The following is a 27,672-nucleotide window of genomic DNA, read 5'->3' as shown; positions in this document are numbered from 1 at the left end:
TATGACCCTTCAAAGACCCGCTGCGCTGCTGCTGCTGCGCTGCTGTTTTTTTAAGATGGCTGCTTAAAAGCAGGAAGCACCAGCGTGCCTACACAATGCAGACAAGGTAGGCACACTAGACAAAAGTATTGGGACACTTATGACTACCACCGGACAAAAGTATTGGGACACTTAGGCCGAAAACTGGACAAAAGTATTGGGACACTTAGGCCGAAAACTGGACAAAAGTATTGGGACACTTGGGACTACAACTTGACAAAAGTATTGGGACACTTGGGACTAAAACTGGACAAAAGTATTGGGACACTTAGGACTAGTACCTGCCAAATACGCGGGCCCGACCAACGCTGCTTGCAGCTTTAATTCAATTTATATCTCATGAAACACTATCTGTATGTAATATGGCTTTTCATTTTTTGCGGCTCCAGACAGATTTTTTTTTGTATTTTTGGTCCAATATGGCTCTTTCAACATTTTGGGTTGCCGACCCCTGCGATAGCTGAATGACAAATGCTGTTCTTAAACTGTTCAATAATTTGCACACGCATTTGTTGACAAAGTGGTGACCCTCGCCCCATCCTTGTTTGTGAATGACTGAGCATTTCATGGAAGATGCTTAAGACCAAGGAGCTGGTCATTGACTTTGGGAGGTCGAGTCCAAGGTCACAACCTATTGTGACCGAGGGAGTCGAGGTACAGACCGTGGACTCATTCAAGTACCTCGGGGTGTGGGTGGACAATACGATGGACTGGACTGTTAACACGGACCACTTGTACAGGAAAGGACAGAGCAGGATGTACTTCCTGAGGAGGCTGCGATCCTTCAACGTCTGTAAAAAAAACTATTGTGGATGTACTACCAGTCTGTGGTTCTGTACTACATGGTAGCGTGCTGGGGAGGCAGTACATCTAAGAAGGACAGCTCCAGACTGGGGAAACTGATCAGGTGGGATGGTTCTCTGATGGGAATAAAAGTGGACTCACTGGTGACGGTGGCAGAGAAGAGGACTGTGGAAAAACTAGTGAGCATCCTGGATGATGCCAGTCACCCTCTGCATAGCGTTGTCAGTAGCCAGAGGAGCCTGTTCAGTGCTAGACTGCTTCATCCCAAGTGCAGGACTAATAGACTCAAAAACTCCTTTGTCCCACACGCCATTAGACTGTACAACTCCTCTCTGGGGGGGGGAACTAGGATGACAGGGGATGCAAAACAATAACAGTGCAATAGTTTGTCATAACATGGTCACTACTGCCTAGTTTCTCTTGTTATATTCTTATTTTACTGTTATATTTTTATTCTCATTGTTGCTTTTTATTTTTATTCTATTGCATACCTGCCAACTACTCCGGTTTTCCCGTAATTAGTACGGTTTTCATCAACCTATTCCGGGTTACGGTTGCAGTGATAAAAAATACGGTTTTTCATTAATTAAAACAAATTTTTTTTTTTTAAGTTTTATTCACGAAATCGCGTAACAACAATGACAATCGACACTGCTTCCCGTAACTTCCTATCGAGCCATTCCGAATGCCATGCCCGAGGCTATTTATAGCACCGCTGCCAAGCACGAGGCACCTGTTGCCATTGTTTCCAAACGAGCGAACGATCATGGAATCAGCCGGAGAAAAATCGCAAACGAGTCTTAAACCGAAAAGAAAACTGCAGTCATTCCGTGAAGAATATTCAAAAGCCTATCCGGGAATAATTATCCGTTCCAAAAAGGGTGAAAACTACGCGATTTGCACCTTGTTCAGACAAGATTTTTCGATCGGACACGGAGGAATTAGCGATGTAAAAGACCACGTTGGGACAAAAAAACACAAGTCTAATGCCGTTGCTAGCGATACAAGTGGAAAACTTTCAACGTTTTTCGTCGCCCAAACAGATTCTTTGGATACATTTGGATTTTAGCCACAAAAAGGTAATGACACCAATGTTATCTATTGGAATTGTTTAGTACTGTTATACTGTTAAAAGTGTTTATACTATTTATGCTTTCAAGTCCAAGTTGAAGAAATCTTGTTAAATGTTGACAGCATAACTACCAAAATACAGAAGTATGTCCTTAATATTTTTGCAGTGCTATTTCTGTTGAAAAGTTAAAATGATTACATTAGAGATGTGATGTGCCACTTTTCAAGTGTCTGATGGCTTAAATTTATTTTCATTAATTTTTCATATTTTGAATTCTTTTGAAAGGCTTACAAAAAAACTACATTTGAATTGTAATTCCATGCTATTGACGGGACTATTAATTTTAATGAAGTTAGCTTACCATGTTTACAGTATGATCATTGTGATAGACATGTGAATTTTAGGCACAGAAAATGTTATGCAATTGAACAAGGCAGTAGATTATACAAGCTTGGACAGAAAGTTAATAATGACACCAATTTTTTTTTTAATGGAATTGTTTAGTACTGTTTTACCATTTGTTTACTGTAAAAAGTGTTTATACTGTTTAGACTTTCAATTAACAAATTGAAGTCTTGTGAAAGGTTGACAGGATAACTGGCATTAACTGTCAAAATAATTTCAAACTATTGAAGTTAGCTTACAGAATAAACATGTCAATCAACCCATATGATTTTTGCTGTAATATTTTTTGTTTTGAAAAGTCACTGTGACCGATAGAAAAGTGATGGTTTTAGCAACATTTTAACCTGTCTGAATGCTAATAATCATTTTGCGTCGGGGGGGGGGCGAAGCCTGAACCCCCCCACCAGGACTTTGTCCTGGACCTACCGGGGCCTGCAACCCCTGGACCCTGGCTACTAGGTTTTTCTGATTTCAAAAGTTGGCAGGTATGCAATAACAGTGCAATAGTTTTTCATAACATGGTCACTACTGCCTAGTTTCTCTTGTTATATTCTTATTTTACTGTTATATTTTTATTCTCATTGTTGCTTTTTATTTTTATTTTATTGTAATATTTTTCTATTTTGTTTCCATTTATACCCCCATTATTTAATTTGTACTTTTTAAATTCGATCTCAATTTTGTACACTGCTGCTGGAATTTTAATTTTAATTTTCCTGAGGGAACTCTCCTGAAGGAATCAATAAAGTACTATCTATCTATCTATCTATCTATCTATCTATCTATCTATCTATCTATCTATTGTTGCGTTTTGGACCAGTTGGTCCATTTTATCTTATTCTTCTCTAATTTTCTTTTCTCTTCCGTCAAACTCTTAAATTCTCGAGCACATAAGTTCTGTAAGCCTTCTTTTAAACCGTTAGGTTTCTCACCCTGTGCTCGAGCCATGTCCTTATCTATTTCACCTTGTTCCCCCCCTCCGTCTCTCCCCGCTGACTCCACCGTCACCAATAGCAACACACACACACACAAGGACGCGCACACACACACAAGCACGCACTCACACACTCACAAGCACGCACTCCCACGCAACCAGCAACACACACACACACACACAAGGAAAAAACTGCACGAACGCTCTTTCTCTGCGTTTCACTTTACCATAAAACTTCCAGTTACTTTTCTTTATTTACCAAACGTTTGAGTTCACGACTTTTCGAGTATTGTCATCACATTCCTGTCTGTCACACTCCGTAGCCATTGTGTCTTTTGTCTCAGAATTTATCTTACGAAGGGCCTCAAACCCGTTACTCAGAATTTATCGTACCGTACGAAGGGCTTCAAACCCGTTACTCAGAATTTATCGTACAGTACGAAGGGCCTCAAACCCGTTACTCAGAATTTATCGTACAGTACGAAGGGCCTCAAACCCGTTACTCATTTAGGCAACGACCAATGACCCAGGGTGAGCTACACCCAACTATTAGTTTATTCGTCAATGAAACTGCCCGTCACGGTAGTCGAGACACAATGGCGCGAGATGACCACTTAATTACAGCTTTTTAAGTACCGTATTTTCCGCACTATAAGGCGCACCGGATTATTAGCCGCACCTTCAATGAATTACATATTTCATAACTTTGTCCACCAATAAGCCGCCCCGGATTATAAGCCGCGCCTACGCTGCGCTAAAGGGAATGTCAAAAAAACAGTCAGATAGTTCAGTCAAACTTTAATAATATATTGAAAACCAGCGTTCTAACAACTCTGTCCCAAAATGTACGCAAATGTGCAATCACAAACATAGTAAAATTCAAAATGGTGTAGAGCAAAAGCAACATAATGTTGCTCGAACGTTAATGTCACAACACACAAAATAAACATAGCGCTCACCTTCTGAAGTTATTCTTCATTCGTAAATCCTTCGAATTCTTCGCCTTCGGTGTCCGAATTGAAAAGTTGCGCAAGCGTGGGATGCAAAATGGCCGGTTCCGTCTCGTCGAAGTCATCGGAGTCAGTGTCACTGTTGTCCAGTAGTTCTGTGAATCCTGCCTTCCGGAAAGCTCGGACCACAGTTGTGACCGAAATATCTGCCCAGGCATTTACGATCCACTGGCAAATGTTGGCGTATGTCGTCCGGCGCTGTCTGCCCGTCTTAGTGAAGGTGTGTTCGCCTTCGGAGCTGTGTGAAAAAAGCCACCCGGCCTCTTCGCGTAAACTTCCCTTAACCACTCGCTCATCTTTTCTTCATCCATCCATCCCTTCGAGTTAGCTTTTATGATGACGCCGGCTGGAAAGGTCTCTTTTGGCAAGGTCTTCCTTTTGAATATCACCATGGGTGGAAGTTAGCATGGCAAGCTAGAACCACAGTGAAGGATGACTTCTCATTCCCTGTGGTGCGAATATTCACCGTACGTGCTCCCGTTCCACAGTGCGGTTCACAGGAATATCAGTTGCTGTGAAATACGGTAGTAATCCGTGTGCGGATGGAGAGATTGCGTCTTTTTATGAACCGGATCCTTGTCGCTTAGTAGGAGCCATTTTGTGGTCTTTACAGATGTAAACAGGAAATGAAACGTACGGTGATATCCGCGCGTTTTTTCTTCTTCTTCCGGGGGCGGGTGGTTGCTTACAGTAGAAGAAGAAGCGCTTCCTGTTCTATGGGGGCGGGTGCTTTCCTTGGCGGTTGCTTGCGTAGAAGAAGAAGCGCTTCCTGTTCTACCGGGAAAAAAGATGGCGGCTGTTTACCGAAGTTGCGAGATCGAAACTTTATGAAAATGAATCGTAATAAAGCGCACCGGGTTATAAGGCGCACTGTCAGCTTTTGAGAAAATGTGTGGTTTTTAGGTGCGCCTTATAGTGCGGAAAATACGGTACATACTTCAAGACAGACTCCTAAAGCAGATTTGAGAAAAAGGCTCTGCTTACCTTGTTTTTGTTTGGCCACTAGTGAGTCTGTCCAGAAGAGTGTAAGAGGTGTCCAATTCTCAGCGTGTCGCCCGGACGAGCCCCCAATTTGTTGCGTTTTGGACCAGTTGTTCCTCCCAGGGAATTCAAGTCACAATTCGCTCCCAAGTTCTTTCCGACACTTAAAAGTTGAGTTGAAAAACCACCAGAGACAGAATAGGTATTTTGTTGTATATTCTCAAAGCTTTGCCAATATACATTTTGATTGAGACCAGTCTAACCCTAGAACATTCTATCGCGCCTCCCCAAAATGGTCTGTCTTCCCGATCCCACCACCCTCTCTCTCGTCCCATCTCTGTAGCCAAAACAAAATGCTAGTCACAACACATTCCAAAGAACTCAAGGGCAACACACACAGTATACTTGCTGACAGAGCATCAAGAGAAGAAATGGAAGAAGTACAACTTAAATTCGGATATATGTAAATATCTGCCTCCGACACTATCTATCTATCTATCTATTTATACCCAGTCATGGCACCCACCTGTTCCCAATTAGCATATTTGCAAAAAATAACAGTTTCTCAGTTGGAACATTAAGTATCTTGTCTTTGCAGTCTATTCAATTGAATATAAGTTTCAAAGGATTTTCAAATCATTGTATTCTGTTTTTATTTACCATTTACACAACGTGCCAACTTCACTGCTTTTGGCTTTTGTAATAAAGCTGGTTCTGCTTCAAACTGATGTTAGGTGTCTGACTTTCAAACGAGTCACAATGATATTCCTCTTTCTATTTCCCTCACCAGATACCACGCTACGCTGCAGCTGAAAAGAATGAACTCTCAGGAGCAAGGCCAGTACACCTTCTACGCCAGAAGCAACCTGACCAACGCCTCCGTCACGTTCCAAGTCCAGATGTATCGTAAGTATCCTTCGCCTTCCTGGTCGCAATCCGGAATTGACGATGATTTTCACGGTTTTCTTCTCCCCCGCCCTGCCAGAGAGACCCGTTGCCATGGTGAGGTGGGAAAACGTGACCACTCTGACTTGCACATCCTTCGGCTATCCTGCCCCGAGAATCATCTGGTACCAGTGCTTTGGAATACGCCCCACGTGAGTCTCTGCCATGTGAAAGAACGTTGTGTTCTCATGAGAGTTTAGAGGAGAGTTGTCACAAAATGTCAGTGTGACTGGGCCGTGTATACGTTGTTGAACCTCACTCCCTGAAAACCTGCAGAGTAGTGCTGGCTATCGAGTTGTTGGCTCCGGATTTTAGCTTTGTAGCTTATGCCGGCGACCCAGGTCCCAGAGCCGTGCGGAACAGAAAGCAAGAACTGAATTACGTCGGATACTAGAGATGCGCGGTTTGCGGACACAACCGCGGAGTCCGCGGATTATCCACGGATCGGGCGGTTGAAATGAAAAAAAATTTGATTTTATCCGCGGGTCGGGTCGGGCGGTTGAAATAAAAAAAAATTAGATTTTAAATAGATTCAGGCGGGTGGCAGTTAAACCAATTGGGAAATATATATACATAGTTAAATGTTGTTACCCACATACGAAAAACGAGCAGGCACCTGCAGCATATGCCACAACAGAAGAAGAAAAAAAAAAGAGATGGACACTTTTACGGAGCGGAGAAGGGACGCCTCGCCGGGGTCCGGGACCGAGGCCCCTTCCCCCGAGAGGGCCCCACCGGGAGCCGTAGCTGAGGCGATCCGAGAGAAGGGCCCGACGCACGTCCAGGGTCACCACCGCGCCCACCGCACCGACACCCCGCCTCGTCCGCGCAGCAGGTAAGCAGCTTACCTGCCCGCCACCCCCGTGGCCGGGGGCTCGTAACAGGGGTCACTCCGCGCGCTCCGCCCGCGCAGCTTACCTGCCCGCCACCCCTGTTGCCGGGGGCGCGTAACAGGGGTCACTCCGCGCGCAGTGCGCTCACGAAAGGGGTGGGGCTCACCCTGGTTGATATAGACAGCAGGACGGTGGCCATGGAAGTCGGAACCCGCTAAGGAGTGTGTAACAACCCACCTGCCGAATCAACTAGCCCTGAAAATGGATGGCGCTGGAGCGTCGGGCCCATACCCGGCCGTCGCCGGCAGCGAGAGCCGCGAGGGCTAGGCCGCGACGAGTAGGATGGCCGCCGCGGTGCGCGCTGAAGCCTCGGGCGCGAGCCCGGGTGGAGCCGCTGCGGGTGCGAGGGACATCGCACCTCCACGCGCTTGGAGGTGCGCTCAGCGCGGCTCCCATATGATTGCGCACTGGTGTGCGTCTGGGCCGTGACAGCGTGGCACGCATTGAATGTCTGTGCTACATTGGATCAGTCTCCTTTCTTTAACAGGCAAAAGCTTTACTAATGCCTTGCATCGTCTATATTAGATATATAACAACGGGCGGGTGCGGTTCTGATTAAATGTTAGATCGGGTGGATGGCGGATGGTTGACGACTTTCTGATGCGGTTGCGGATGAAATAATTGCCTATCCGCGCATCTCTATCGGATACACATACATGAGCAAAAACAAATGAGCTGTAAATACATCAATTTATAGGTAATATTTGTTTTATTTTAGATGTAAAAAGTGTAATACAATCTGCTATATGTGCCTGGGTTGCCTTTTTTCTGGAGTATTTTAAACTTTTTTGCATTACTGCATGAAAGGTCTTATAATAAGTACAATGACAGACTACTTTGAAAAACACAATTACATTTTACTGATTTATTATACAGAGTACGACACTTTTAGAATGTACACAAATTAAAAATCTGGGATTTACAGTATGAACTATAACACATTGAATATTGATAGGATGGAAATATGTACACCAGGGTTCCCCAAACTACGGCCCGCGGGCCGGATCCGGACCCCCAGCATCCAAAATCCGGCCCACAGGAAGTCCCAAGTAACAAATTTTATTTTATTTTTTTTTATTTTTTTTTAATCTTTCCTTTCTAATCCATTTTCTACCGCTTGTTACTCTTGGTGTCTCCTAGCCGCTCAGGCAAATCATATTGTCTAAAAATGAATTTTCCCATCGATAACGTGACAATGTTAAATGTTGATGAACATCGATGTTAACTGTGGGCTCTGTACCGAGGATGTTGTTGTGGCTTGTGCAGCCCTTTGAGACACTTGTGATTTAGGGCTATCAGTGACGTGCGGTGAGGTTGATGGCTGGTGAGGCACTGACTTCATCACAGTCAGATTTACAAACATATGAACCCTAAAGAGTATCTTATTCACCATTTGATTGGCAGCAGTTAACGGGTTATGTTTAAAAGCTCATACCAGCATTCTTCCCTGCTTGGCACTCAGCATCAAGGCTTGGAATTGGGGGTTATTAAATCACCAAAAATTATTCCCGGGCGCGGCGCCGCTGCTGCCCACTGCTCCCCTCACCTCCCAGGGGGTGATCAAGGGGATGGGTCAAATGCAGAGGACACATTTCATTACACCGAGTGTGTGTGTGACAATCATTGGTACTTTAACTTAACTTTAACTTTACACATACAAACTGTAGCACACAAAAAAGCACATTTAATTAAAAAAAACGTTATTATGGTCTTACCTTTACTTATAAAATAAGTCCATGCGCCGCTGTTGTGCTGGATAAATGCACCCCCTGACGAGAGTGTTATATCAACTAAAGCCCTCACTTAAACTTTCCACGTGCAAGATTGAATCTATTTAAAAAAGTGTAGCCGAGGGTTTATAAATGTCGCCTATACTGTATGAAACTACAAAATAACAAACACGGAGGCTCCAGTTTGCACGAGGACCACTTTATTTACCTTCTTTCAAAAACTTCCGCTCCACTCCAACGTGTCATCACTTCGGCTCTTAGCGCCTTCAAAATAAGAGCTCAAGGCATATACTGTATAACAGCGCATAACAGGAACTTAACATCACAAAGAGGAAAGCCCATAAAAATAGGTTACAAAAGTTATTTAATAAGAAGCCAAAAAGTGCAAAAACAATAATGTTCGTGTTGGAGGAGTTGTGAATTAGGTACACCTGCAGTCTGCAGGTGTACCTAATGTTGTGGCCCTGCAGTCATTCACAACTCCTCCAACACGAACATTATTGTTTTTGCCCTTTTTGGCTTCTTATGAAATAACTTTTTTAAATAGATTCAATCTTGCACGTGGAAAGTTTAAGTGTGGGCTTTAGTTGATATAACACTCCCGTCAGGGGGTGCAAATTCTACGGCGGGGGTGCAGGAGGCGAGCCTCAGCCAGTGCGTCTTTTGCAGCCGTTTTATGATCGCTCAGCACAAGAAATACTTTACACACATACAGTTGTTGACAAAATACACTGTACATTATATACCTCAGCTAACTAAACTATGGAAATGTATAATATAATTCATATAGCAATACGGTCTCACTGCACAACAGACCAGCAGTTAGCCGAGTCCGCAATCCATGTTGAGGCACTGAGTGACGTGCCTCAACTGGCTGCTGTTCACCGCACCGTCTCTTCTCAGTATTTGAACGGCAAATGTGAAAGTTCAGCGATTTTAAATAAAAATAATCTAAAACGGGTGAAGTTAAATGGAAAATAACTTCATAGTATAATCACTGGATACATATAACAATTTAATAAAAATGTTTTCTTTTTACATTTTTTTTCTTTCCATGATGGCAGGTGAGGCGGCGCCTCACCTGCCTCTAGTGACTGCACGTCACTGAGGGCTATATGAATAAACATTGATTGATTGATTGATTGATGTTAAATGACAAAACGGATTATAAAGACAATGTATATATGTATATATACATATATATGTATATATATATATATATATATATATATATATATATATATATATATATATATATATATATATATATATATATATACATATATATATATATATATATATGTATGTATATATATATATATATATATATATATATATATATATATATATATATATATATATATATACATATATATATATATATATATATATATATATATATATATATATATATAAATATATATATATATATATATATATATATATATATATATATATATACACATATATATATATATATAAATGGCCCACTGATGGCCCACTAATTGTTGCTGTTTTATAGATTGCACACACTGTTTGGATCTTAGTAAATCAGGCCCTTGATGCCATGCACATAAGTCAGTCATATAGCCTTCAAGGACAATTACTGTACCAAAGGCCGCTGCGGAAAAGCTGACATTATTCCCAAAATGTTGCCGCTCTTTTCAGACTTTCCTACTAAATTGTCATGAGAAGACATCAAACAGGCGGGTGAACTTATCTAACCATATACATATTTCCTTGAGGCAGGTGCAACGAAAGCAACACAGGGATGCAGATGGCCATCCCACTGCAGGCTCAGACAGTGGAGGTCCAGAGGGAGGAGTACGGGGCTGTGGAGGTGGCGAGCGTCCTGACCGTAGGACCGTCCAGTCGGAGGATGACAGTCGAGTGTGTGGCCTTTAACCTCGTCGGAGTCGGCAGCGACACGTTCGCCATGGAAGTTTCTGGTTTGTTTGTTTTTTGAATATGTTTTTCCCCAGTCACTTAATTTGACCTGACTCACATTTAACATTCTGCATGAAAAATAGTCATAGTCAGCTGCTCGCCTTTGACCCTATCTGTTAGTGGTGTCGAAATAAATCCATCCATCCATCCATCCATCCATCCACCTTCTTCCGCTTATCCGAGGTCGGGTCGCGGGGGCAGCAGCCTAAGCAGGGAAGCCCAGACTTCCCTCTCCCCAGCCACTTCGTCCAGCTCTTCCCAGGGGATCCCGAGGCGTTCCCAGGCCAGCCGGGAGACATAGTCTTCCCAACGTGTCCTGGGTCTTCCCCGTGGCCTCCTACCAGTCGGCCGTGCCCTAAACACCTCCCTAGGGAGGCGCTCGGGTGGCATCCTGACCAGATGCCCGAACCACCTCATCTGGCTCCTCTTCATGTGGAGGAGCAGCGGCTTTACTTTGAGCTCCCCCCGGATGACAGAGCTTCTCACCCTATCTCTAAGGGAGAGACCCGCCACCCGGCGGAGGAAACTCGTTTCAGCCGCTTGTACCCGTGATCTTGTCCTTTCGGTCATAACCCAAAGCTCGTGACCATAGGTGAGGATGGGAACGTAGATCGACCGGTAAATTGAGAGCTTTGCCTTCCTGCTCAGCTCCTTCTTCACCACAACGGATCGATACAGTGTCCGCATTACTTAAGACGCCGCACCGATCCGCCTGTCGATCTCACCATCCACTCTTCCCTCACTCGTGAACAAGACTCCGAGGTACTTGAACTCCTCCACTTGGGGCAAGATCTCCTCCCCAACCCGGAGATGGCACTCCACCCTTTTCCGGGCGAGAACCATGGACTCGGACTTGGAGGGGCTGATTCTCATCCCAGTCGCTTCACACTCGGCTGCGAACCGATCCAGTGAGAGCTGAAGATCCTGGCCAGATGAAGCCATCAGGACCACATCATCTGCAAAAAGCAGAGACCTAATCCTGCAGCCACCAAACCGGATCCCCTCAACGCCTTGACTGCGCCTAGAAATTCTGTCCATAAAAGTTATGAACAGAATCGGTGACAAAGGGCAGCCTTGGCGGAGTCCAACCCTCACCGGAAACGTGTCCGACTTACTGCCGGCAATGCGAACCAGGCTCTGGCACTGATCATACAGGGAGCGGACTGCCACAATCAGACAGTCTGATACCCCATACTCTCTGAGCACTCCCCACAGGACTTCCCGAGGGACACGGTCGAATGCCTTCTCCAAGTCCACAAAGCACATGTAGACTGGTTGGGCAAACTCCCATGCACCCTCAAGGACCCTGCCGAGAGTATAGAGATGGTCCACAGTTCCACGACCAGGATGAAAACCACACTGTTCCTCCTGAATCCGAGGTTCGACTATCCGGCGTAGCCTGCTCTCCAGTACACCTGAATAGACCTTACCGGGAAGGCTGAGGAGTGTGATCCCACGATAGTTAGAACACACCCTCCGGTTCCCCTTTTTAAAGAGAGGAACCACCACCCCGGTCTGCCAATCCAGAGGTACCGCCCCCGATGTCCACGCGATGCTGCAGAGTCTTGTCAACCAAGACAGCCCCACAGTATCCAGCGCCTTAAGGAACTCCGGGCGGATCTCATCCACCCCCGGGGCCTTGCCACCGAGGAGCTTTTTAACTACCTCAGCAACCTCAACCCCAGAAATAGGAGAGCCCACCACAGATTCCCCAGGCACTGCTTCCTCATAGGAAGACGTGTTGGTGGGATTGAGGAGGTCTTCCAAGTATTCCCTCCACCGATCCACAACTTCCGTAGTTGAGGTCAGCAGAACACCGTCCTCACCATACACGGTGTTGGTAGTGCACTGCTTCCCCTTCCCAAGGCGGCGGATGGTGGTCCAGAATCGCTTCGAAGCCGTCCGGAAGTCGTTTTCCATGGCCTCGCCGAACTCCTCCCATGTCCGAGTTTTTGCCTCCGCGACCGCTGAAGCCGCACACCGCTTGGCCTGTCGGTACCTGTCCGCTGCCTCAGGAGTCCTATGAGCCAAAAGAACCCGATAGGACTCCTTCTTCAGCTTGACGGCATCCCTCACCGCCGGTGAATAAATGACTTTCATAAAAGTGGGTCACTTAAATCTGATCTTTCTGTGGTTTTGCAGATAAACTTTTCACTTCCACCTTGACTGGATCAGCAGGCATTCTATCCATCCTCCTCGTGCTTCTGGTGTTTCTTTTCTACAAATATAAGCAGGTAGAGATCTGTTAACAGCATGATAGTCTGAACACAAAATTGAATGAGAACTGCTGCCTCCCTTGACCAGAAACCCAGGTATGAGATCCGATGGAAGATCATTGAGGCGAGGGATGGCAATAACTATACCTTCATTGACCCCACGCAGCTGCCCTACAACGATAAATGGGAGTTCCCAAGAGACAAGCTCAAGCTGGGTTTGTAGCATTTAAAAAAAAAGAAGAAATACCGTATTTTTCGGAGTATAAGTCGCACCGGCCGAAAATGCATAATAAAGAAGGAAAAAAACATAATAAGTCGCACTGGAGTATAAGTCGCAATTTATTTGATAAAAGCCAACAGCAAGAATAGACATTTGAAAGGCAATTTAAAATTAAAGCTGCAAGCAGCATTGGTCGGGCCCGCGTATTTGGCAGGTGCTAGTCCTAAGTGTCCCAATACTTTTGTCAACTTTTAATCTGAAGTGTCCCAAGACTTTTGTCTAGTGTACCTACCTTGTCTGCATTGTGTGGGCACGTTGGTGCTTCCTGCTTTTAAGCAGCCATCTTAAAAAAACAGCAGCGCAGCAGCATCAGCGCAGCGGGTCTTTGAAGGGTCATAAAATCAAAACCGGAGCAGGTATTAAAACGCTGTTCTGTTATTTTATACACAAGGGTTTAATCTCTCTCCTGTGTTAGTTTGAAGCCGAAACGACAAACGCGCTCAGAGGAGATAGTTTTTGAAGGAAGGTGACCGGTTTTTACAAAAAATCTGTTTTGAAGGGGGAATAGCAAACTTCCTGTTGATTTTTGCTGGGGGTTGTCAACTTATGAAATGTAGGTCTAAGTGAGACCTACATAGAGGTTTTTGTTTCATGTCTCTCCGACCTTCCCAGTGGGAGTTACAGGCAGTTTTGTCAGTTTTTTCATCCGAGGAGCAGTTTTTTGTGCGTTTCATTAAAAAATTGCGCTAGAGCACAATTTTGAGATTTGGGGTTAGGTTTTTTTATTAGATCGTAATTTTTGCCAGTCCTGATGTGTGTGTTCAGTTTGGTGAGTTTTGAAGCATGTTAAGGGAGTCAAATTACAGCTCAAAGAGGCAAAAGTGACTGTTTTTAGTACTTTTTTGTCTTGAAGGGGGAATTGCCAACTTCTTGTTGATTTTAGCCCGAGAATGTACTATTATGAAATGTAGGTCTAAGTCAGACCTACATAGAGGTTTTTGTTTCATGTCTCTCCGACCTTCCTAGTGGGAGTTACAGGCAGTCTAGTTTTTTTTTTCCTAGGGGGCGGTAGAGCACAATTTTGAGTTTTGTGGTTCGGTTTTTTTTTAAAAAGGCAATTTTGGCAGGTCCTGATGTGTGGGTCAAATATGGTGAGTTTTGAAGCATGTTAAGTGGGTCAAATTACAGTTTAATGTGGCGGCGGAAGAATAAAGAATAATAAAACCTTACAAATTCAATAGGTCCTTATGTCCCATTGCATGCGGGCCCTAATAAATCAAGAATAGTGAACAACAGGCTGAATAAGTGTACGTTATATGAGGCATAAATAACCAACTGGTATGTTAACATAACATATTATGGTAAGAGTCATTCAAATAACTATAACATATAGAACATGCTATACAATCTGTCACTCCTAATCGCTAAATCCCATGAAGTCTTATACGTCTAGTCCAGTGGTTCTTAACCTTGTTGGAGGTACCGAACCCCACCAGTTTCATATGCGTATTCACCCAACCCTTCTTTAGTGAAAAAATAAAAATAAAATTTCAAATTCAAGAAAAAGTCATATGTGACGTGCGGTGAGGTTGATGGCTGGTGAGTCACTGACTTCATCACAGTCAGATTTACAAACATATGAACCCTAAAGAGTATCTTATTCACCATTTGATTGGCAGCAGTTAACGGGTTATGTTTAAAAGCTCATACCAGCATTCTTCCCTGCTTGGCACTCAGCATCAAGGCTTGGAATTGGGGGTTAAATCACCAAAAATGATTCCCGGGCGCGGCGCCGCTGCTGCCCACTGCTCCCCTCACCTCCCAGGGGGTGAACAAGGGGATTTCATTACACCTAGTGTGTGTGTGACAATCATTGCTACTTTAACTTAACTTTAACTTTACACATACAAACTGTAGCACACAAAAAAGCACATTTAATTAAAAAAAAACGTTATTTTGGTCTTACCTTTACTTACAAATTAAGTCCATGCGCCGCAACTAAAGCCCTCACTTAAACTTTCCACGTGCAAGATTGAATCTATTTAAAAAAGTGTAACCGAGGGTTTATAAATGTGGCCTATACTGTATGAAACTACAAAATAACAAACACGGAGGCTCCAGTTTACACGAGGACCACTTTATTTACCTTCTTTCAAAAACTTCCGCTCCACCCCATGTCATCACTTCCGCTCTTAGCGCCTTCAAAATAAGAGCTCGAGGCATATACTGTATAACAGCGCATAACAGGAACTTAACATCACAAAGAGGAAAGCCCATGAAAATAGGTTACAAAAGTTATTTAATAAGAAGCCAAAAAGTGCAAAAACAATAATGTTTGTGTTGGAGGAGTTGTGAATTAGGTACACCTGCAGTCTGCAGGTGTACCTAATGTTGTGGCCCTGCAGTCATTCACAACTCCTCCAACACGAACATTATTGTTTTTGCACTTTTTGGCTTCTTATTAAATAACTTTTTTAAATAGATTCAATCTTGCACGTGGAAAGTTTAAGTGTGGGCTTTAGTTGATACAACAATTCTACGGCGGGGGTGCAGGAGGCGAGCCTCAGCCAGTGCGTCTTTTGCAGCCGTTTTATGATCGCTCAGCACAAGAAATACATTACACACATACAGTTGTTGACAAAATACACTGTACATTATATACCTCAGCTAACTAAACTATGGAAATGTATAATATAATTCATATAGCAATACGGTCTCACTGCACAGCAGGCCAGCAGTTAGCCGAGTCCGGAATCCATGTTGAGGCACTGAGTGACGTGCCTCAACTGGCTGCTGTTCACCGCACCGTCTCTTCTCAGTATTTGAATGGCAAATGTGAAAATTCAACGATTTTGAATAAAAATAATCTAAAACTGGTGAAGTTAAATGGAAAATAACTTTATAGTATAATCACTGGATACATTTAACAATTTAATAAAAAAAAATTCTTTTTACATTTTTTTTCTTTCCATGATGGCAGGTGAGGCGGGGCCTCACCTGCCTCTAGTGACTGCACGTCACTGTTTTTTTTTTACTGGTGCACAAAATGAAGCGTGCATGAACATCACCTTGTTCAAAGAACAAAACCAACACAGTGCACAAACTCAAAACAAATTACACACATTACCATGAATTGATTAACGTGGACCCCGACTTAAACAAGTTGAAAAACGTATTGCGGTGTTACCATTTAGTGGTCAATTGTACAGAATATGTACTGTACTGTAAACTGTACTGTGTATTCTCTTCCTTTGCAATCTGCTAGTAAAAGTTTCAATCGATCAATCAAACAACCTGCAAATCAGATGGAAAATTCAATCAATCAATCAATCAATGTTTATTTATATAGCCCTAAATCACAAGTGTCTCAAAGGGCTGCACAAGCCACAACGACATCCTCGGTACAAAGCCCACATAAGGGCAAGGAAAAACTCACCCCAGTGGGACGTCGATGTGAATGACTATGAGAAACCTTGGAGAGGACCGCATATGTGGGTAACCCCCCCCCCCCCTCTAGGGGAGACCGAAAGCAATGGATGTCGAGTGGGTCTGACATAATATTGTGAGAGTCCAGTCCATAGTGGATCCAACATAATAGTAAGAGTCCAGTCCATAGTGGGGCCAGCAGGACACCATCCCGAGCGGAGACGGGTCAGCAGCGTAGAGATGTTCCCAGCCGATGCACAGGCGAGCGGTCCACCCCGGGTCCCGACTCTGGACAGCCAGCACTTCATCCATGGCCACCGGACTTGTGCCCCCCCCCCCCCCCCCCCCTCCACAAGGAAAAGGGGAGCAGAGGAGAAAAGAAAAGAAACGGCAGATCAACTGGTCTAACAGGGGGGCTATTTAAAGGCTAGAGTATACAAATGAGTTTTAAGATGGGACTTAAATGCTTCTACTGAGGTAGCATCTCTAATTGTTACCGGGAGGGCATTCCATAGTACTGGAGCCCCAATAGAAAACGCTCTATAGCCCGCAGACTTTTTTTGGGCTCTGGGAATCACTAATAAGCCGGAGTTCTTTGAACGCAGATTTCTTGCCGGGACATATGGTACAATGCAATCGACAAGATAGGACGGAGCTAGACCGTGTAGTATTTTATACGTAAGTAGTAAAACCTTAAAGTCACATCTTAAGTGCACAGGAAGCCAGTGCAGGTGAGCCAGTATAGGCGTAATATGATCAAACTTTCTTGTTCTTGTCAAAAGTCTAGCAGCCGCATTTTGTACCAATTGTAATCTTTTAATGCTAGACATAGGGAGACCCGAAAATAATACGTTACAGTAATCGAGACGAGACGTAATGAACGCATGAATAATGATCTCAGCGTCGCTAGTGGATAAAATAGAACGAATTTTAGCGATATTACGGAGATGAAAGAAGGCCGTTTTAGTAACACTCTTAATGTGTGACTCAAAGGAGAGAGTTGGGTGGAAGATAATACCCAGATTCTTTACTGATTCGCCTTGTGTAATTGTTTGGTTGTCAAATGTTAAGGTGGTATTATTAAATAAATGTCGGTGTTTAGCAGGACCGATAATCAGCATTTCCGTTTTCTTGGCGTTGAGTTGCAAGAAGTTAGCGGACATCCATTGTTTAATTTCATTAAGACACGCCTCCAGCTGACTACAATCCGGCGTGTTGGTCAGCTTTAGGGGCATGTAGAATTGGCTGTCATCAGCATAACAATGAAAGCTAACACCGTATTTGCGTATGATGTCGCCTAGCGGCAGCATGTAAATACTTCAGAGTGCAGGGCCAAGAACCGAACCCTGAGGAACTCCGCACGTTACCTTAACCTAGTCCGAGGTCACATTATTATGGGAGACGCATTGCATCCTGTCAGTAAGATAAGAGTTAAACCACGACAAAGCTAAGTCTGACATACCAATACGTGTTTTGATACGCTCTAATAAAATATTATGATCGACGGTATGGAAAGCAGCGCTAAGATCAAGAAGCAGCAACATAGATGACGCATCAGAATCCATCGTTAGCAGTAGATCATTAGTCATTTTTGCGAGGGCTGTCTCCGTAGAGTGATTTGCCCTGAAACCGGATTGAAAAGGTTCACAGAGATTGTTAGACACTAAGTGTTCATTTAGCTGCTGTGCGACAATTTTTTCGAGGATTTTCGAAATAAAGGGAAGGTGGGACACCGGTCGGTAGTTTACCATGAGGTCAGGATCAAGGTTAGGTCTTTTGAGCAGAGGATGAATAACCGCTTTCTTGAATGCTAGTGGAACAGTGCCAGAGGAAAGTGATAAATTTATAATATTTAGCACTGATGGACCTAATAATACAAAAATTAGAGGGAACATTGTTTGGGGGTATCCATAATACACTGATAGGGAGAAGTTTTTATTTACACGATAAATGGGATGTGTCCTTACCCCTGAGGCCGACTCACCGAACTCCTAGGGTGCGATCGAACCCAGGTTAAGAACCACTGGTCTAGTCTCTTACGTGAATGAGCTAAATAATATTATTTGATATTTTACGGTTATGTGTTAATAATTTCACACATAAGTCGCTCCTGAGTATAAGTCGCACCCCCGGCCAAACTATGAAAAAAAAACTGCGACTTATAGTCTGAAAAATACGGTAATACAATAAAAACCCAGTAAGGAATCTAATAGTCAAACCTAAATATTAGTTACCACTGCACTAAATAATGAGATCTACATCAACGTACGTTTTTGTCCAAACAGGCAAGATCTTGGGTGCCGGAGCGTTTGGAAAAGTGGTGGAGGCCACAGCGTACGGTCTGGGAGAGGAAGACAACGTGTTGCGTGTGGCGGTGAAAATGTTAAAAGGTTTGATTGTGAACAGTTAAATGGTTCCAGATCATTTGATAGATGCATCGCTGCAAAGTCTCAGGCAAAACAACATTTCCATGTGATCAGGAGGATGCTAATGTGTTTGTTGTGTTTCGCTTTGAAGCCAGCGCACATTCCGACGAGAGAGAAGCGCTGATGTCAGAGCTGAAGATCCTGAGTCACTTGGGACACCACAAGAACATTGTCAACCTGCTCGGAGCCTGCACCTTTGGAGGTATAACACATAACGTAACAGATATCTGACATACCTGGATGCTGACGTACATGCGGGCCCCTCCAGGACCTGTGCTGGTCATCACGGAGTACTGCAGCTTGGGCGACCTGCTCAACTTCCTCCGCCAGAAAGCAGAGACCTTTGTGAGCTTTGTCATGAACATCGCGGAGAACACCAACGACTACCAGAACGTCTGCAAGCAGAAATATTTCATCAGAAGGTACATGATAAATCAAGATGACGTCACCATCAGTGTGACTTATAATTTGAAATATGTCATACAGTGGCAATTATTCTTAACACAATAGGGCAGGGGAAGTGGGTTTTGCTTGTCAAACTTCATACGGCATTTCCATTAGTATACAGGTCCCATTCCGCTGACTAAACTAAGCTAAAACCATTCATTTAAGTGACTCCCTGCAGCGGTCCCTAACGGGGGAAATTGACCCCAAAAAACAGGCAGAGTGATAGGGTTTTTAAAAAGAGAAATTGTCAGACAAAAGGATTTGAAGCTTTTTCCTAATGATTTTCTCTATGGGAATGAATGGAAATACAGTGGAACCCATCCATCCATCCATCCATCTTCTTCCGCTTATCCGAGGTCGGGTCGCGGGGGCAGCAGCCTAAGCAGGGAAGCCCAGACTTCCCTCTCCCCAGCCACTTCGTCCAGCTCCTCCCGGGGGATCCCAAGGCGTTCCCAGGCCAGCCGGGAGACATAGTCTTCCCAACGTGTCCTGGGTCTTCCTCGTGGCCTCCTACCGGTCGGACATGCCCTAAACACCTCCTTAGGGAGGCGCTCGGGTGGCATCCTGACCAGATGCCCGAACCACCTCATCTGGCTCCTCTCGATGTGGAGGAGCAGCGGCTTTACTTTGAGCTCCCCCCGGATGACAGAGCTTCTCACCCTATCTCTAAGGGAGAGCCCCGCCACCCGGCGGAGGAAACTCATTTCGGCCGCTTGTACCCGTGATCTTGTCCTTTCGGTCATAACCCAAAGCTCATGACCATAGGTGAGGATGGGAACGTAGATCGACCGGTAAATTGAGAGCTTTGCCTTCCGGCTCAGCTCCTTCTTCACCACAACGGATCGATACAGCGTCCGCATTACTGAAGACGCCGCACCGATCCGCCTGTCGATCTCACGATCCACTCTTCCCTCACTCGTGAACAAGACTCCGAGGTACTTGAACTCCTCCACTTGGGGCAAGATCTCCTCCCCAACCCGGAGATGGCACTCCACCCTTTTCCGGGCGAGAACCATGGACTCGGACTTGGAGGTGCTGATTCTCATCCCAGTCGCTTCACACTCAGCTGCGAACCGATCCAGTGAGAGCTGAAGATCCTGGCTAGATGAAGCCATCAGGACCAAATCATCTGCAAAAAGCAGAGACCTAATCCTGCAGCCACCAAACCGGATCCCCTCAACGCCTTGACTGCGCCTAGAAATTCTGTCCATAAAAGTTATGAACAGAATGGGTGACAAAGGGCAGCCTTGGCAGAGTCCAACCCTCACCGTGGAACCTCGATTTACAAACTTAATTGGTTCTTGAAGATGGATGTAAACCGAAAAGTTTGTATAGTGAATAAGGCTGAAACGACGCGTCGACGTAGTCGACGTCATCGGTTACGTAAATACGTCGACGACGTTTTTGTGCGTCGACGCGTCGCATATTTACGTCACACTACCGTCATGGCGGAGGCAAAGCAGACAATGCGAGCGGTGCGAGCGAGGGGAAAAAAGCACGGCAAAAGTCGTCAAAAGTGTGGGAGTATTTCAATAAACGGCCTAATAATGTTGTAGCGGCGAACAGCTGTCTCGTCAGCTGACGCGCGAGCTCGCAACCGTGGCTGTTTAGCAACCAGCCAAACCCCACTTAATAAAATTATATTTATCTTAGAGCACATCCGCATCCCTATTCACCTAGGCAACCCCAGCAAATGTATATACAGGTAAAAGCCAGTAAATTAGAATATTTTGAAAAACTTGATTGATTTCAGTAATTGCATTCAAAAGGTGTAACTTGTACATTATATTTATTCATTGCACACAGACTGATGCATTCAAATGTTTATTTCATTTAATTTTGATGATTTGAAGTGGCAACAAATGAAAATCCAAAATTCCGTGTGTCACAAAATTAGAATATTACTTAAGGCTAATACAAAAAAGGGATTTTTAGAAATGTTGGCCAACTGAAAAGTATGAAAATGAAAAATATGAGCATGTACAATACTCAATACTTGGTTGGAGCTCCTTTTGCCTCAATTACTGCGTTAATGCGGCGTGGCATGGAGTCGATGAGTTTCTGGCACTGCTCAGGTGTTATGAGAGCCCAGGTTGCTCTGATAGTGGCCTTCAACTCTTCTGCGTTTTTGGGTCTGGCATTCTGCATCTTCCTTTTCACAATACCCCACAGATTTTCTATGGGGCTAAGGTCAGGGGAGTTGGCGGGCCAATTTAGAACAGAAATACCATGGTCCGTAAACCAGGCACGGGTAGATTTTGCGCTGTGTGCAGGCGCCAAGTCCTGTTGGAACTTGAAATCTCCATCTCCATAGAGCAGGTCAGCAGCAGGAAGCATGAAGTGCTCTAAAACTTGCTGGTAGACGGCTGCGTTGACCCTGGATCTCAGGAAACAGAGTGGACCGACACCAGCAGATGACATGGCACCCCAAACCATCACTGATGGTGGAAACTTTACACTAGACTTCAGGCAACGTGGATCCTGTGCCTCTCCTGTCTTCCTCCAGACTCTGGGACCTCGATTTCCAAAGGAAATGCAAAATTTGCATGGTTGGGTGATGGTTTGGGGTGCCATGTCATCTGCTGGTGTCGGTCCACTCTGTTTCCTGAGATCCAGGGTCAACGCAGCCGTCTACCAGCAAGTTTTAGAGCACTTCATGCTTCCTGCTGCTGACCTGCTCTATGGAGATGGAGATTTCAAGTTCCAACAGGACTTGGCGCCTGCACACAGCGCAAAATCTACCCGTGCCTGGTTTACGGACCATGGTATTTCTGTTCTAAATTGGCCCGCCAACTCCCCTGACCTTAGCCCCATAGAAAATCTGTGGGGTATTGTGAAAAGGAAGATGCAGAATGCCAGACCCAAAAACGCAGAAGAGTTGAAGGCCACTATCAGAGCAACCTGGGCTCTCATAACACCTGAGCAGTGCCAGAAACTCATCGACTCCATGCCACGCCGCATTAACGCAGTAATTGAGGCAAAAGGAGCTCCAACCAAGTATTGAGTATTGTACATGCTCATATTTTTCATTTTCATACTTTTCAGTTGGCCAACATTTCTAAAAATCCCTTTTTTGTATTAGCCTTAAGTAATATTCTAATTTTGTGACACACGGAATTTTGGATTTTCATTTGTTGCCACTTCAAATCATCAAAATTAAATGAAATAAACATTTGAATGCATCAGTCTGTGTGCAATGAATAAATATAATGTACAAGTTACACCTTTTGAATGCAATTACTGAAATAAATCAAGTTTTTCAAAATATTCTAATTTACTGGCTTTTTCCTGTAATTGGGCATTATTTCGGCCAGTCGGCTTATATGATCAGAGCCGATCAGTTTACGTTCACGCGCAGGTATAACGCGGCGCGCTCCCGTCTCATCTGCTGGTGCGCGAGCCCGGTAATTAGACCGCTGTGTCAAATCAAGGAGTACAAAAGACGCCAGCGCAGAGTGGAAAAAGGTTTAGTTCATTACAGATAATCCAAAGTTGTGCCAAAAGTGTACAAAAACCAAAAGCTGAACGGACAGCCGGTAAGACTTTATTTCTCTTTGAGGGTGTGGCGCACCTGTTGCGCTGGTGACATGGGGAGTTGTGTGCATGTAGTGTGCTTAGTCTGGAGGCTAAATACACACGGTGTTTTGTGTAACTGTTGTTTAGTAAGGAAGTGTTGATATTCTTTGCTTAGTTTGATAAAAGTTGGAGCAGTTTGCTTCATCAGAGGGTGAAGTCGCTCAACTTAAAGTGTTGGATTTAACTGTGTTGGATCATTGGCTGCTGGTGAGGGCGTAGAAAAAGGGGCATTTTTCTACCAGTAGACAGCGTTTAAGATTGAGTGTTTCACTGCTAAATTAATAATATATTTATATTGAATATGGATTTTAAATATGTATCTAAATAGGTGGTTAATTGGTTAGGTATTTATGTATTTGCATATTGGGTTTTCTGCTGCATTTATCTATTGTGTTTCTGGGTTTAAATGTATTTTATATGTATCTTGGTGCATTTATGTTGAGACAATTTATTTAAGATCTGTTTTAACTTAAAGGGAAAAGATGTGTCCATTTTCTTGCACTTGTTTAATGGTTAAGAGTTTGATAGCCTAATTAATAATTGTAAATTATGGGATTGATAATTGATTGATTTTTTACAGCATGTTGATCTTGTGGTGTTTTGTCCTTAAATGTTTTTCACCTACTAAAGAAGCTAAAGGCTACTAAAGGCTACTAAAGTCTACTAGCCCTGCTAAAGACTGCTAAAAAGACTAAAGAAGAAAAAAGAAGCTGTTTCTTCGTTGGAAAAACTGTTGCAAACTAAAGGAAAATAAAAGGAACAAGTAACTACGGTCTGGTCTTTTGAGTGAAATCCAGAAGCCACATTCAGCATTGGTACATCCCTTCAAGTGTGGGATAAGCACAGCGAAAAAAGCAAAACACTTGGCAGTTGTTGTATGCACACTGTGTCGAGCGGAAATGGCCTATCATAGCAGCACAACGGCTATGAAGGAACATTTGAAAAGAAAACACCCGACAGCGTTCTTGCCATCACCATCAACTAGTCAATCGTCCGCGTGAGTATACGTTGTCATCATTACACAAAAACATGAATGTGTCATTTGTATCTGCGTTGTAAATTCATAAACTAAAACATTTATTTTTTCATCTTCATTTTAAATAAAAAAATAATCGGTAAAAGGAAAAATAATCTATAGATTAATCGAAAAAAATAATCTATAGATTAACCGATTAATCGAAAAAAATAATCCATAGATTAATCGATAGAAAAATAATCGTTAGCTGCAGCCTTAATAGTGAAGCAGCGTTCACCATAAGAAACAATGTAAACATGAATTATTTGGTTATAAAGAAAAGTATTTTAGTTTTTTTTAAAAAGCACTTTTTGAGGACACTATATTGTGTGTTCGTGCGTGCATGCGTGTGTGTGTGTGTGTGTGTGTGTGTGTGGGTGTGTGTGTGTGTGTGTGTGTCTGTGTGTGTGTGCATATACTGTATATGTATGTGTGTGTGTGTGTGTGTGTGTGTATATATATATATATATTTATATATATATATATATATATATATATATATATATATATATATATATATATATATATATATATATATATATAGACAGAACTTTCCTCCAGAAGGTCTTATCTTTGTCCATGTGATGTCAGATGAATCAAAAATGTAGTTGTTTGGCCACAATACCCAGAAATATGTTTGGAAGAGAAAAGGTGAGGCCTTTAATCCCAGGAACAGCAGCCTACCGTCAAGCATGGTGGTGGTGGTATTATGCTCTGGGCCTTTTTTGCTGCCAATGGAACTGCTGCTTTAAATGGGACAATAGAAAAGGAGGATTACCTCCAAATTGTTCAGGACAAGCTAAAATCATCAGTCCGAAGGTTGGGTCTTGGGCGCAGTTGGGTGTTCCAACAGGACAATGACCCCCAAACACACCTCAAAAGTGGTAAAGGAACGGCTAAACCAGGCTAGAATGAAGGTTTTAGAATGGCCTTCCCATGACTTAACATGTGGACAATGCTGAAGAAACAAGTCCATGTCAGAAAAGCAAAACATTTAGCTGAATTGCACCAATTTTGTCAAGAGGAGTGGTCAAAAATTCAAGCAGAAGCTTGTGGATGGCTACCAAAAGCGCCTTATTGCAGGTAAACTTGCCAAGGGACATGTAAGCAAATATTAACATTGCTGTATGTATACTTTTGACCCTCACATTTTCAGTAGACCCATAATAAATTCATAAAAGAAGCAAACTTCATGAATGTTTTTTGTGACCAACAAGTATGTGCTCCAATCACTACATCACAAAAAAATAAGAAATGATTGGAAACTCAAGACAGCCATGACATGATGTACTTTACAAATGGGTTATACTTGTATAGCACTTTTCTATCTTCAAGGTACAAGTACTTTTGACCATGACTATATATATATATATATATATATATATATATATGTATGTGTGGGGAAAAAAATCACAAGACTATTTCATCTCTACAGGCCTGTTTCATGAGGGGGGTACCCTCAATCGTCAGGAGATTTTAATGGGAGCATTCGCATACCATGGTTTATATAGGGCACAGAGTGGGTGGGTACAGGCTGGCCTAGGGGCGTGGTGATTGGTTCATGTGTTACCTAGGAGGTGTTTCCGTCTATGGCGGCATGTTGTTACAATTTCGCTGCGCTTGTTGAGGGATGACAGGTCTGGACGGTAGATGATAAACAGTTTCTCTTTCAAGCATAGGTTGCATCTTTTATTACCACTATTGTAAGGTGTGCTGGATGCAAGAATTTGCCATGTTATTGAATATTCAACATTATTGTCTTTGAGGTCCCAAATGTGTTTGCTGAGTTCTGTGGTATTTCGCAGGTTTTTGTTCCTGAAAGAAGCCTTGTGGTTGTTCCATCTGGTTTTGAATTCACCCTCGGTTAATCCTACATATGTGTCGGATGTGTTAATGTCCTTGCGTATTACCTTAGATTGGTAGACAACTGATGTTTGTAAGCACCCCCCGTTGAGGGGGCAATCAGGTTTCTTTCGGCAGTTACATGCTTTGTTGGTTTTGGAGTCGTTCTGACTGGGGGTCGACGGCTCATTTGCAATTGTTTTGTTGTGGTTTGAGATGATTTGTCGTATATTGTTCATGCAGCTGTAGCTCAATTTGATGTTGTTCTTGTTGAATACTTTTCTTAGGTTGTTGTCTTTGGGAAAGTGTTTGTCAATCAGGTTGAGGAATTTGTGTCCAATGTTCGTTGAGACGTTTTTGCTGTATGGGGGGTTGTACCAGATGATGCCGTTTCGTTTTCTGTTCTTTTTTGGCTGGTTTCCTGGCGTGGGTTCATAGGTGAGGGTGAAATTGTATCCGCTTTCATCAAGGGCTTTTTGGTACGGGGGGGTTGCTTGGTCAAATTCAGCTTTGCTAGATGACAGCATCGATAGCCTTTTATTGATTCCGGTAGGTATTCTTTTCGTGGTGGTGGGTGGATGGTTGCTGTCATGGTGCACGTATTGGAGTGTTGTGTTGGGTTTCGTGAATGGTTGGTAGCTGTTATTTCTCAGGTTGAAAGTGACGTCAAGAAAGTTGACGGTTTGCTTGTTGGCTTCAATCGTGATCCGTAGGCCGTTCTCTTTGAAAATTTGGCATATGCGCTTCTTGGTATTCTCGCTGCTCCTTGGCGAGGCGCGACACACTGCCAGTCCGTCATCACGGTAAATACCAAGGTTCAGATTGAGGCTAGCGAGCTGGGAGAGGAGGAAACTCCCAACGAGTTCACACGTTTCTGCTCCGTCAAAACTTCCCATAGTGACGTCAAATGTTGCATTGTTCTTTTTTTGCCATGGTGTACTGTTGTAGATGAGAATGGAGTTTTTTGCGTGGATGATGATGTTTCTTTCGTTGCCTGTGATTGAGTCGTAGTTTGAGGCAAAGTCTAGTGCTTGAGTCAGTAGGTCTTGCGTGATGATATATATATATATATATATATATCATTTCAATGCGTTTCAGAGTTTTGCAGAGAACTGTGCGACCATTCGTCGCACCTCAGCTACAGAAGGTGCAATATTCTTTTAGTCCTTTTCTTGGATCACTGGACCAGCTCCACACCCTTGCAAGAGTACTGGAGGGTGTTTGAGAGTTTGCCCAACTGGTTTACATGAGCTATGTGGGCTTGAAACAGACGATGATGTGCCATTTGGTCCTTCTACAACCGAAGCAGGCGCTATCTATTATTACACATGGTCAATATTTCTTTGACCTCGGACGTCTATTGAAAGTTTGTACATTATGAAAATAAACGTACTTTCCAAGTTGAATTATTGACTGCTCCATCCAACAGTGACAGCGGGATCTCCAGTGAGTCTTCAAGCAGCTACTTGGAGATGAGACCCTCTCAGCCAGAAAACAGCGAGCCTGTACAAAGTAAGTTTCACTCGTCTTACCAGCAACAAACAGAGGTGGATAACTTTATTAACGTAATGAGATTCATGTCTAGACGTTGGGTGCGAGGAGACTGGCGAATGGCCTTTGGACATGGACGATCTGTTGAGGTTTTCCTATCAAGTGGCTCAAGGCTTGGACTTCTTGGCAGCCAGAAATGTAAGTGTGGTAATCAGGACAACATCCAGTGACACAAAGTGCAGATAGTGTGTTA

The 27,672-nt window shown here is 43.5% G+C and overlaps 1 protein-coding gene across 1 annotated transcript in view; it reads left to right on the top strand.

The window, feature by feature from the left end:
* The window catches only part of LOC133577095 (macrophage colony-stimulating factor 1 receptor 1-like), a 104,196-nt gene that overhangs the window by 34,112 nt on the left and 42,412 nt on the right, over positions 1-27,672 (top strand). Inside the window, exons 7-16 of the mRNA XM_061930655.2 lie at positions 6,036-6,151; positions 6,231-6,342; positions 10,563-10,762; positions 12,903-12,994; positions 13,065-13,191; positions 18,908-19,012; positions 19,140-19,250; positions 19,317-19,470; positions 27,358-27,440; positions 27,514-27,617. Coding sequence (XP_061786639.1) covers positions 6,036-6,151; positions 6,231-6,342; positions 10,563-10,762; positions 12,903-12,994; positions 13,065-13,191; positions 18,908-19,012; positions 19,140-19,250; positions 19,317-19,470; positions 27,358-27,440; positions 27,514-27,617 — 1,204 coding nt within the window. The remainder of the gene's footprint in view (positions 1-6,035; positions 6,152-6,230; positions 6,343-10,562; positions 10,763-12,902; positions 12,995-13,064; positions 13,192-18,907; positions 19,013-19,139; positions 19,251-19,316; positions 19,471-27,357; positions 27,441-27,513; positions 27,618-27,672) is intronic.

The sequence above is a fragment of the Nerophis lumbriciformis genome, linkage group LG36 (assembly GCF_033978685.3).
Source record: "Nerophis lumbriciformis linkage group LG36, RoL_Nlum_v2.1, whole genome shotgun sequence".
NCBI lineage: Eukaryota > Metazoa > Chordata > Actinopteri > Syngnathiformes > Syngnathidae > Nerophis > Nerophis lumbriciformis.
Note: the sequence above shows the minus strand (reverse complement) of the source record. Positions and strands in the feature narration are given on the sequence as shown.